Source organism: Leptodactylus fuscus, chromosome 11 (assembly GCF_031893055.1).
Source record: "Leptodactylus fuscus isolate aLepFus1 chromosome 11, aLepFus1.hap2, whole genome shotgun sequence".
Taxonomy (NCBI): Eukaryota; Metazoa; Chordata; class Amphibia; order Anura; family Leptodactylidae; genus Leptodactylus; species Leptodactylus fuscus.
This window is the reverse complement of record NC_134275.1, coordinates 1987527-2001076: the sequence shown is the minus strand read 5'-3', so window position 1 is coordinate 2001076 and position 13550 is coordinate 1987527. Positions and strand designations below refer to the sequence as shown.

Here is a 13550-nt window from a genome sequence, read left to right as displayed (position 1 = left end):
AAGCTCTTACGTGCCACTGGGCATTCTGATCAAGAATTCAGGCCCAGAATAATATTTATTTTAAGATTATAATTATAGTCACAATGAATTAAACGATTTTAGGGGAACTGTGATCACATTAATTTGCTGGCAGGATAACTGCGGCTTCTAAACATACTAGTGAATTGTTTTCAAAGACGTTGCATACGAGTGCATGGTATATTCTAGAATCCCGTTTGTTACTCAGTCGCATACATTTCCATTCATGTTAGCATGATACGTATACTGTACTGTCTTACCAAGGTCATACAATACAATGTTACTTTGTGACACACAATTGCAAAAATGTCAGGTGAGCTCATTTGTGCGGGTTCTTTTCGTGTGATTTTATCAGTATGTCAGTCTTTCCGGCAGATGAGGGGGATTACACAGCCTGAAAGATCAGTGTAGACATTGTCGTGTACATTGAGTTTATTTCAGATCATACTACGTTCCTATTTTTCTAGAGATGCTAGTTTGTGCTGTCTATGGATTTTTCTTCCTCTCCGGCTTATATCACTGTTGGGAAATATTAAGCCAATAGAGAACTGCTCGACGTGGACTGAAGAAACATGGAGTTAGGCTACAAGAGCTATAAAGAATTGGATTCTTTGCTCATAAGACTTCAGTACAAGGTTGAAATGCGGGGCATCTTATGAATAAAGAATCCAATTCTTCAGAGTTCTTGGAGTTTGACTCTACATTTCTTCAGTTCACATCTGGCCGTGCTCCAAGAAAGATCTTTTTGCTATTGGCTTTAGTAGTGATTTGGATATTAGGATACCATGCTACATTGTTCCAGCTAGCGGAGTACTAGCTTCTCCCATAAGGACAATCATTTTGTCTCCTGAACCTGACCCATGTCCCCTTCGCAGTTAGCAAGTATAGTATGACTTGTCCAGGGGAAGACATATATTGTGTGCACAGGGGCTCAGAGGAGAGAGATAGCCTTTCTAAGAACATTAGTAACATCCCAGGAGAAGGTGTCATGCCAGTAGCGTAACTAGGAATGGCGGGGCCTGTGGCGAACTTTTGACAGCTGGTAATGGCCTATGTAAAAGAAAAAAAAAAAATGCTGCAGTAGTGGCTGTCTCTGGACCCCCTGATGTCCCAGACCCTGTGGCAGCCGCTACCACTGCTACCCTGGTAGTTATGTCTCTGTGTCATGCGTGAGAGGTAAGGTGGCTGCTGGACTCTCCCTCTCCGGACAAGATGGCTTTGGCACTAAAACTCTGCATGAACCCTAGGGTGGCACATGATAAGGGCAATGCACTGATAAGACAGATGGTAGACATTGCCCCAGGTACATTCTAGTTTGAACCTACTGGTTACTGGTGTTTTGGAGTGATCTTGATTAGAGATGAGCGAACACTAAAATGTCCGAGGTTCGAAATCCGATTTGAACAGCCGCTCACTGTTCAACTGTTCGAACGGATTTCGAACCCCATTATAGTCTATGGGGGGGAAATGCTCGTTTTAGGGGTAGGCAAAATTCGATAACATTATACTTACGAAGTCCACGAGTGACGGTCGGGCTGGATTCCCCTTGAAGTCTTCTCCCGGCGCAGCGTCCCCGCGGCGTCTTCCGGCTGGAATTCACTCTGCCTAGGCATCGGGGCCTAGGCAGAGCCGACTGCTCATGCGTGGTCAGCTCTGCCCGGCCCGGCGCCTGAGCAGAGCCAACTGCGCATGCGAGGGCATGCCCGCGCATGTGCAGTCAGCTCTGCCTAGACCGGATGCCTAGGCAGAGTGAATTCCAGCCGGAAGACGCCGCGGGGATGCTGCACGGAGAAGACTTCTAAAGGTAAGAATGTATAGCATTCTGCCAATCAATGATGGTTCTGCATCGAACCTTAAACTTTGAACAGCTAGTAGTGTTCGATCGAGTTCGAGTATCGCAAATACCGTAGTATTCGATCGAACACCTACTCGCTCATCTCTAATCTTGATGTGAGATGCTATTGAAGGCACAGGACACAGATTTGCAGTTTAACAGGAATTACTTGTGGCACAGTTTCCATCCAGTCACTAGTAACATGGAGGCATTTAGTATCCACTCACAGGGCACTCTGCACCACCCGATGGGAATAGTGTCTGCTTATCACCACTACTACTCGGCAGATGCCAGGCCCATTTACTTAGATGACACAGCAGAAACAGAATAGCCTGTTTGCTAATAAAAGCAAAGTTCAACACTAGAATCGTGCAGAAGCACATTAAACATTATTATACAGTAGAAAATAGATGTAGCTTTTTCATTTTACACATTTTACCAATAGCAGCACCCTTGTGGGAGATTGCACATTACTGCTGCACCAGGTCCTAGTACTCCATTCCCTGCACCATTTGGGTGGGGTTAGGTAATCCTAATGGTGGCTGGGGCTTTGTACCTGCAAATTTCAGGGCACTGGAAGTCAGTACCAGGATGTGTAAAGAATATGCATAAGAACATGATCCAGTTGTTTTACTGAAGTGTGTATAGTATGATATTTCTTTTGCACATTGCAGTTTGTGCTTGAAGTGCTTGTACAATCTCTGTGCCGCCTGAATGTTTGTGCTGCACTTTTCCCTCTGCACTTGTGTGACCTGTGTTTGTGTGACCTGTGTTTGTGTGACCTGTGTTTGTGTGACCTGTATGCCACTTATGTGTGACCGTTCTGCACTTGTATGATGCAGTGTCAGCAAATCTCATGTTTTTTCTTCAATGAGGAGTTGATATAGGGGTGGATATGGTTATACCGTCTTTCCTAAATGGGGTATTTTTTTTTTTTAATTTGCATGTATTTTTAAGAAATTGTTATAAATAAAAAAAATGATTTTTTTAAAAAAAATATGAAGCAGTAACTCCATTTGTGTTTTTTTGATCTATAAACCATTTATAACATGTTGTGTGGTCTACGTCTGTAGGTAATTTGCAGCTACTATGGTTATTGGTGAGCATTGCCTCATCTGCCTTTATACCGCTGCAGCAAGGACATTTGATTTGCTGTTGCATTAGATGACTTCAGTGTTTGTTTTATTCCTCTTCTTATGGATTATGGAGGGGTGGGCATGTAAGTGGAAGGCTTGACATTGAGAAAATCTGTGCACTTACAGCATAAAGGGACTTCAATTCCCAAACCCGTGAACTGTAGAGGTGAATCAGATTTGGAAAATTCCATAAATGCATTAATACACTGTCTACCAATAAGTATATGGACATCTGGGGTAGAATAGAAAAACCACATTTCTTCCTATCCAATAGTCAGTAGCCCCCAGCAGATGCTTCCTTATGGATGGGATTGATGGGCACAATCCTCCCGGATGCCCGGTGACACTCCTGGTGTATGTCAGCCATCGGTTGGGTGCGGTCTCTCTGGCCAGCACTTGTCGCTCTCTATCTCCCAGTTTCGGGGGTCTGCCCACTCGGGGCACATTCCCACAATCACCGTTCACCTTCCACTTTGTAATCACATAGGCCACTGATTTTGGATAATGCAGTTTGCTTGCTATGGCCCTTAAGAATCGACCATTTCTGTGGTACCCCACAATTACCCCTTTCTCAAAAATGGACACCTCTGCACTTCGTGGTATCTTGCCTGTGACTAATGCCAATGCTGTTTCCTATGTAACGGCGGAAGGCGTAACGTACATCATGGCCACAGATATCTTCATTGGCATGGCTGTCCAAATACTTATTGGTAGACCGTGTATATGTATTATACAGACGATACACGATATATCAGCTTTGACAGCCATATTCCCGGGCGCTGCTGTCCTTTCCAGTGCGTCCTGTATGTTTATTTCATATGTTTCATCTGTGTATTAGTCTCGAGCAGGGAAACAATGAAACCGATTGCAGACAATTGATTATTAGTTCTCTTTAATAACACTTTTCAGTTATGTCAGCATTGTTCCGCTCTCAGCCGTGCTCCTTGTGAAACCCAGCAAGCACCACGGCTCTCGATCGATATCTCACATGTAAGACTTTCCCATTAAGAAACAAAAATTCAATAAATTTGCTTTTTAAAGCTGGATGGTGGATTAAATGTACGTGTCAGTCGGCATCTCATTAACCTTAGTGCATTTACAGAAATATTGGATAGCAGAAAGCCACTAGACTGGAGGACGATATATCTACATGAAGTGACTGGTGACTCCTTCCAAATGAAATAACTGGCAGGACTCACCGTTCTGCGCTTTAGGTAGAAAATTCTCTGGAAATCACCTTTTTTCTTGTTCATTTTTTTCCTGCTCGTTCTCAGAATACTTTAGCGGATCCAATATCTCGCAATAGGTGGAAAAAAAAAAGTGAGGTAGGAGCAGTTCACAGTAGGTTGCGCTATTCATTACAGTTTGCTTGGCATTTCATAGCGCACGCTACGAATAGAACCCTCATTCTTGTAAATTACATTTTAAACATCATTGCCTCCCCCAGGTTCAGCTCTTATTATTGCCGTGCCCTATTGTAAATCTCAAGCAGGTCCCAATTTTATGTGACTGACGAAAAAACTGGGGTGAGTTTTAGGCTTCTATTGCAAGTCGCTAGGCAAAATGGGAAACTAAAGTTTTGTAAAGTTTTAGATATTAGAAAAATTCATTGTATACATTTTAAAATGTAGCTCCGATTCTATAAAAAAACACCCCATAATGTTTAGATTTTTGACCTTCACTTACTAGGATCTGCCTGACACCTAAGGCTGGGTTCACACGATGTATTTTGGCACATAATGTGGCACGTAGACAGTGGCCGCAAAATAGTGCCGCATATACGGTCCTGACTCCAATTGAAATCAATGGGAGCGTCGTCTACGTGCCACATTACGAGCCAAAATACATCATGTGAACCCAGCCTTAGGGCTGAATGAATGGCAAGACAGAAGCAATGATCAATGGGGTTACAGGTGCTAAGACCCCACAGATAGCCAAAATGTAGGGGCTAAATACTATGTGTATCTTCAAACAAAAGGGTATATTGATCGAGGCCAATGTTGGAAATGCCAGTCTCAATTTCCCGAGAACGCGCCTCATCCTGACTATTACACATCTTCTCCTGTGCACAGAGACTGGCATTTACACCAGTAATACATTACAGTCTTCATTTGCACCATAAAACTAGTATATAAGATAATACATTTGCCCTACAAAGTACCACTATGCCCCCATTTTGGAAAATCACAGGACAGTGTGCCAATTGCCAAAAAAAATTGCAACTGGTATCTGAAAGAAAAAGCAAGACACTGGAGCATTTGGGACAGGTGACTCTGATTTTTTTGTTGTTGCTGTTGTTGTTTTACCTTCCCAGGGTTCCTACCCAAGTATTGTAATCCCTTGACAACCCCTTTAAAGGGATTCTATCATTGGAATCCCTTTTTCAGATAATATCATGTCAAAATAGCCTTAAGAAACGTTATTCGTTTGTCCTCTACCTGTATATTTCTGCTCCGCGCCAGCGTTCCATTGATATATGAGTTTTTCCCGTTATGCAAAAGATTCTCCAGACAGCACAGGGGGCGTACCCTGACTCTCTAGTGATGCCTTCATCTTCTACAGCCGTGCCTCTCTGCCGTATCCTTCGTGTGGTCTTCTTCCAGCGAGCCTGCATTGGTTATCTAAATTGTGCGCATGCGCAGTCGGTTCTGCCATTAAGCTTCAGGAACAGCCAACTGTACATATCTCTTCAATCATCTTACTGTGGCCACTTACAGGTATAGAATGCTCATCTAAACGGCCACAGTAAAATGGCCGACCAGACATGCGCAGTTGGCTCTGCCCGAAGCCGGATGGCAGAGCCGATTGCACATGCGTGGAATTTAGATTCCGAACATAGACTCACTGGAAGAAGACTACAAGAAGGACATGGCGGAGAGGCGCGGCTTTAGAAGATGGAGGCGTCTGGAGAGTCTTCAGGCAGCACAGGGATGTATACAGACTCATTTGCATATCGGGAAAAACTGGTATATCTATGGAACGGTGGCACAGAGCAGAAGTATAAAGATAGGGGACAAATAGCCTTCTTAAAGCTATTCTGACGTGATATTACCTGAAAAAGGGATTCTAATGATAGAATCCCTTTAAGGATTTGTTTGTGGACTATATAAGTTTTGTTTAGTGTGACTGCAGGATTATTCTTTAATATCTTACACCTCCAAGTGAACTCCAGTACCATATAGCTCTGCCATTCTCTTATCTTGCAGAAGGCTCATGGGATACGCTGTATCACCGTATACTATAGAATATTAGACCAAGAACAAGAAATGTTAAACAGTAAACTGCAGTAAAATTTCCCACTTTCTTGGATAATACATTACTACAATAATACATTTTGTGTTCAGAATTGCAATAGGGCGATAAAATCACTGCGGATAATTACTTTTCTAAGACATATACCCAGTCATATAACATGTATACCTGGAAATGAAAGTTATATTACAAACTCTGCAGTAAATAACATACCTCATGCTAAAATGCAATTTTGTGCTACAGTTTACAAGAAACAGAAGAGAAAGATGTATGTCCGGCCGTATATCCAGGTGCAGTAAAATGTAGCAAATGAGCAGCTAACTGGATTTCATAATAGAAAAGTCAATACTAGAATGTAGGAATGGCTCATCATAGGGAAGGTGATATTAATTATGCTAATTACACCCTTAGACCTATTATTACATGATCATATGTTCAATTAGGATAATATTATATTGTTATTATGTTATATACAATGGTGGATTCCCCCCATCCCCCGGTTTATACTCGAGTCAATACGTTTCAAAGTTTTTTGTGGTAATATCAGTGGCCTCGGCTTATATTCGGGTCGGCTTATACTCGAGTATATACGTATATATTTAGCATGTTGTTCAATTTGCAAGACTCAGCAATGGATCAGGCAGGTTTTCCCATCATGCCTTGCAAGCAGCCCTCTCGACAGGGGACAATCGGGAGTACAGCGAAACATTGCAGTCAAAAGAAAGTGTCTATAGGCAGAAATATTATTAAAAATAATATAAACTTTATTAATTCACCAACTCTACGGACTTAAAAGAATTAAAATATTAAAATATAAATAGGGGGTTAAATTAATCCCCATTAAAAACATAACCCCATCCCAAAGACGGTATGACAAGGCAAAGCTGACGACAATACTAAGAGGATTAATACCAAAGCGGACAAAAGGAATAAATACCCCAAAATAGGATTAGGAAATATACCCACAGCCATAATGGACACCCTCACAATAACCTAACACTAGGGTGGAGCGATCGGGAACGGAAAAAATCAGATCCCGATCAACGATCGAGCAAATTTCACAATCGGGATCAAGATTGGCTGGAAAATGATCGGAAATCAGATTTTAAAATCGATCCTGAAATCTCAAGATCGGCTCAACCCAACCTCACACAATTGAATCAGAATTTTTTGTGGTTCAATTCGCAAGAACTGGCAATAATGGAGACTAACAAAAAGAACAAAACTCACCCAATATAGATTGACTCCAAATATCATGGTGCCTGGAAAAGACTCCCTGAATTCAAGGGAGTATAACAAGAAATTCCAGTATAAACATAAAAATCCAACATCCAATGGGAATCTTCGTATATAATGTAATTTTTAATCCATGAGTTCAAAAGGCATCATGGGGTCACAAAGGTCCATATGAGAAAATGATAGGTTAGGTGTTTTAGGGCATACTGCCCATTACTCATAGCGTGGGGGCTGGATTTTTATGTTTATAGTGGAATAAAGAAGACTCTTATGTGAAAGGATTGGAAAACAAAGTAGGCGTCTCCCATGACCTCAGGGCTCACGGTTCAATGATACAGCACGATGCAAAGGTTCTGCTGGGAAGTGTCCTGGACTCTCCATAGTAAATGTTTCCCAAACCTTTCCCCTTTGTTTTTGACAACCTTACTGGAGGTAAGCTAGAATGGCCAGCAGAACGTAGCCAATGGGGTGTATGGCTACCTACAGGTAATAACAGTCATTTACTTGTAGAGAATATTTAGAACAAGTATTCTATCCTGGTGGTATTATATCCTGAGCGGTCTCTAGGTTTAACCCTTACGTGGCACATACATTTTTCATTTTTGTGTTTTCGTTTTTTGACTCCTGCCTCCCAAAAGCCATAACTTTCTAATTTTTCCATTTTATCGTCTTATGAGGGTTTGTTTTGTGTGTGCCAAGTTGTACTTGAAAATGATACATTCACAGAGCCATAGGAGGGCTTATTGTTTGTGGGACAAATTGTACTTTAATGGTACCATTTAATATTCCATACAATGTGCTGTGCTACAAAAATTCTGAATGAGGTGGGATTGAAAAAAAAAACACAGTACTGCCATTTTTTACAGGTTTTGTTTTTATGGCTTCTACTCTGCAGTAAAAATGCAATGTTAGCTTTAATATTCGTGTACATCCTTGTGTGCATAAGGGTTAATATAAACTAATATATAGATCATCTACAGCTTATCTGAACCTATTAATGTCAGACTAAGGTCAGTTGCAGGCGGCCATGGTGCAACCGACCGGCCAAGAATTAAAAGCACAGTGGGATGGGCCATGGGCCGTGCTTCCGTGGCTTCTTTCATTAACTGAATAGGACCAACAGAAGCACGGCCTGCAAAATAGAACAACAATAGGACCTGTCCTATCTGATTCAGCTTGGACTGTCAGCCCGCACATGGGACTGTGAAAATCCCAGTCATGTGTAGGGGCCCATAGAAAGGATTGGGCTTGTATGCTATCTGTAAAATACATGGGTAGCACACTGACCCACACCAGGGTCGTCTGCAATGGGCCTAGGACTAAGACCCCACATCAGGAGTACATTAAACAGAAAGGAAACATCTAAGAGCTTCCTTTATATTTTCCATTCTTTTTCATATCATTTCTGACCTTGGTTCCAAAAACTGCAGCAAAATCTGCAACAAAAAAATTGCATTTCCGCAACGTGGGGCTTTAACCTAAAGGAGTTTTACTGTATCTACAGAATTCATGAACTGATACAAACAAAAGCATCTATGAGGTTTAATGCATTTTAGACTGGGGCCCCACAAGATGGAAACGCCGCAATTTGTGCGCATTGTAAACGCTGCAGGAAAAATTGTGTCATTTTACAGTAAGTGCAAAGTGGATAGGATTCTAGCAAATTCCATGCCCAGTTTGCGGCAAAAAACATGATGTATATACACTACAATTTCCAAAACCGGCAGCATGTCAATTATATGTACGGAAATGCTGGCGGTTTCCCCATAGATATAATTGTTTTGTTTTTTTGTTTTTTTAAATGTAGATTGTGAGCCCCACATAGAGCTCACAATGTACATTTTTTCCCTATCAGTATGTCTTTTTTGGAATACGGGCTGGAAATCCATGCAAACACGGGGAGAACATACAAACTCCTTGCAGATGGTTTTTTGCCCATGGCGGGATTTGAACACCAGGTCTCCAGCGCTGCAAGGCTGCAGTGCTAACCACTGAGCCACCGTGTGGCCCCTCCCCATAGATATAATTGTAACAGAAAGTCTGCCTTAAAGGGGTCATCTGGCTTCTAACATTAGAGCCCTTTCCTTAGGATAGACCATCAATATTAGATCTGTGGGGGTCCGACACCCCTATCACTGGTCTGACACCCCTTGTCCCCAGACTGTGTTGCAGTGTTGTTTACAGACAGACTGTAGCAGCGACTGTAGGTTTTGCAATCCTGCCCCATTGAAATCTATCAATAACCCTCTTAATGTCTGTCTGTTCACTTCTCTGTAATGAGACACGAGCTCATGGAGCTATTCAGGTTTCAATAGTACAGACCTTTTATAGAACCTTGTGATTTTCTCATCAAAAAAACAATAATGATGTGCTGGCAATCATGAATTATTTCCTTAAATATGTCGCTTCGGCTCGTATTAATCACAAAACATATGTGCTTTTTGGTTGATGCCAAATTCATTGCCTTTTTCGAGGTCGTACAGTACTTAAATGCTAAGTAGGCTCCATACAATGTGTGTTTTGCTAATGAAGTTTGTAAAAGGTGTTGCTACAAAAGAATTAATGATCAAGTAGCGCTGGCTAATGATTATTGTCGCCGCTCGCTGCATGCTGATGATGTTTATAGCATTTTGTGCCTTTTTTATCCTTGCAGGCATTTCCTCTTCAAGCACGGATCGGGTACATCTCCAATCTTCAGTGCTGCCAGCCAGAACTACCCTCTAACTTCAAATACAGTCTATTCTCCACCTCCAAGACCTCTGCCCAGGAGCACCTTCTCCAGGCCTGCCTTCACATTTAACAAATCTTACCGGTGTTGTAACTGGAAATGTACGGCCTTGAGTGCTACGGCAATTACAGTAACACTTGCACTGCTGCTTGCCTATGTGATCGGTAAGAGTTCTGTTCTCCGTCTTTGCCTTCTTTCCACTATTGCCTATACAATATATCCATGTATGCATTGATATTCTCACTAGCAAGGATAGCGTTTAGACTCCAGCCTACCCAGGGCTACTTTTTTTTCTTTTGCAAACTTGCCAACATTTTGCAATAATTTTCAGGGACGCTGGTGTGCTGAGCTAGTGAATTCGAGTCCATCAATAGTCTCTTTCCAAGGGCTGGCTGGCTAGGCTGTAATCTGCATTATATTATGTTCAACAAATTTCATTAAAATGTGTTACATTTCATTTGATGTCAATTAATATTAACTTTAAAAGCCAGAAGGTGTGAATAGATGGTTGGAGAGGAATCTGTTGTGCAGAGGAGGAAATTTATTTTACACATTGGTCAGCGATGAAAAACAAGGACATTTCCAGGGACACGACTTGGAAACTTGGAAACTGGCTAATAAGTGTATTGTCATTCACTACAATGACATACGGCCACATAATATATCCTATCTGGCCTCAGTTATATAGATCTATCTGATGACTCAGTGACAATATCTGTGGTTTATAACCTACAGTGCATCGCAACAGGAAATTTGCATTTATCTCCAGATAATAATTCTGTTTGCTTTTGAACAGAAAAATGGTTTTACCCACTGAAGGTCATCCGCATGAATACTCAGATGAATAGTATAGTGGACATAGCTTTGGTTTTTGCAATACGTAGGATGGTTGGAATCAACACATGTAGAAGCCTGGGCCTGTCGATTTTCTTTTTTGGTGATTGCCTATAAAATTAGACAAAGACTCCTTTATCTGAGGCACCTCCCCTTGTTTTCAAATTATTATACTTTGAGGGTTAAAGAGACCCCAGAGTATAATATATAATAGTAATATTGTAGTATAGTATATATAATATAGTAATAATAGTAATTATTGGGTGCCAAACCCCAAAAATTCCAGGGTTGGCTGGATCCAAAATTTTTCGAAAATGTGGAACAAACCTGGCTGAACTATTCTGCTATACCCCAGAGTATAACAGTAATTCTTGGGCGTCAAGCCCAAAAAATTCAATTTTGGCTGGATCCAAAATTTTTAGGAAATGTGGAACCAACCTGGCTCATGAACTATCCTGCTATACCCCAGAGTATAATAGTAATTCTTGGGTGTCAAACTGCAAAATTTCAGGTTTGACTGGATCCAAAATTTTTCGAAAATGTGGAACAAACCTGGTTCATGAACGATTTCGCTATACCCCAGAGTATAATAGTAATTCTTGGGTGTCAAACCCCAAAAATTCAAGGTTTGGCTGGATTCAAAATTTTTAAAAAACGTTGAATGAACCTGGCTCATGAAGTATTTCGCTGATGTCTACTACTGAATACAGAGACCCAGGGGTGGGGGGAGGGGGGCGGACCAGGGCAGCAGCAATGGATTGGCTGAGGATTTAACGAGTATTTATTGGCTATTCTTTTATCTTACCACACTTTCTTCTTGTCCTCTGTTATTTCACATCCCGGGTACCGATCTTCCTACAAACCATCTAGAGGCAGAACAAATTCATTATGTTTCGGTAAATTCCGGTAAAATTTTAGTCCCAATGTAATTTTTAGCTTTCTGTCTGCCATTATGTATAGGACTATATGACGTATTTATTTTGCGTTTCACCTAGTCCTACATGATTTAATAATGCTAATAGACATTTACCGTAAATCGGGGATTTCTAATCTCATAATGCAGTCAGAGTTTGGTTAATGATTGGACTCTGTCGTTTTAAGGTGTCAGGGGAATTTCTATATTCTTCATGGGCTATCATTACCACCAGCGCTGCGTTCCATTCATCGTATGTTATAATTTACATGGTCCACACAATGAAGTATTAGTGAGGCTACCCTATCAAAGACCAATTTGTCATGCGGAGCCAATTTAACCTTCGTAAAAGAAATGGAGACTAATTAGATGTCTTTAGGTCTTTGATTAAAATCATATTCACTTGCTATTATTATTATTCATACTGATCCTTTTACATCTCAATTTGTGGAAGAATTACCAGGACCCAGCAGGATGGTTAGAATGGACTGTAAACAGGCTGCCCACAGTGATAAGCGGCCCGGGAGCATTGCAGCGCCGCTAATAAGGGCATCCATTTTATTTTTCTCTGCACCAAATATTCTAAGACTTATTGAGTGGGAGCAGTCAGAAAATAAATGTGTCAGAGGTAGCTTTGTTCGACATTTTAATTAGTGCTTAATATAGCATATCATTAAATCTCTCCAAGCTGAAACATTATTATTATATTTCTAGCAGTCAGACGTACACCTTCAATCAACATCTAGCGTACAATTGGTCCCTGTATAATAATGTGTAGTAATGACAGACTTGGAAAGAGGCAGAAAGAATGGCCTGTGCTTGTTATGGAAATCATCACAATGCCTTGTTCTACCTTTCTGAGCCATTTCTGCTCATTCTTACCTCCATGATTGGGTCTATCGCTGCATAGCTTTCAATTTCATGAGAAATGCACCAAGCTGTAAGTAACAGCATCGGTCTTGGTTATGGCCCTTGACCCAGACAAAGAACTCACTCAATTGTGAGTCCAATGCAAGGTGGTTAAGTTCATTCAAATTTTACTCCAATGCTTTATGGTTACAATCAGTGCTTAAATTGGGGAAAAAAAAATTAGGGGGAACTCTGGAATAATTACAAACATAAAAAGCATTGTTATTTACCTCTCCTGGGCTCCTGTGCAGTCCCGGTTGATGTTGGCCATCTTCAATGATGGAAGAGTCTTCATTGAGGTTTGCGTATAAGGACCGAATCCCAGTCCACATGTCGTCTGTGACATCACCAAGACCTGAAGTTTTCCAGAGCCCAGGAGAGGTAAGTAACAATGTTTTTTTTATGCTCGCTCACCTCTCCTAGACCTCTGATCATTATACTTGGGGGTCTGAAAAGACCCCTGGGTATAATGATAGTGGTTTTTGTAGGGTTCTTTATACTGAAACGCTGAAAGACTGAGTTACGGTGCGTTCCAGACCAATTTAAGCACTGGTTTCAATACTGGGCACTTAGCTTGGCAGTTACAATCACATATGGGCACACAACATCATGGTTACAGTGTCTTAAATCCCACAGAGTTTGACAGTTGTAGTTCTTGGGCAGGCGCAAAGCTTAGTTGGTTAGAGTTTG

The 13550-nt window shown here is 41.2% G+C and overlaps 1 protein-coding gene across 1 annotated transcript in view; it reads left to right on the top strand.

Moving 5' to 3' along the window:
* Positions 1-13550, top strand: part of TENM1 (teneurin transmembrane protein 1) — a 441834-nt gene that overhangs the window by 214681 nt on the left and 213603 nt on the right. Inside the window, exon 7 of the mRNA XM_075259290.1 lies at positions 10130-10368. Coding sequence (XP_075115391.1) covers positions 10130-10368 — 239 coding nt within the window. The remainder of the gene's footprint in view (positions 1-10129; positions 10369-13550) is intronic.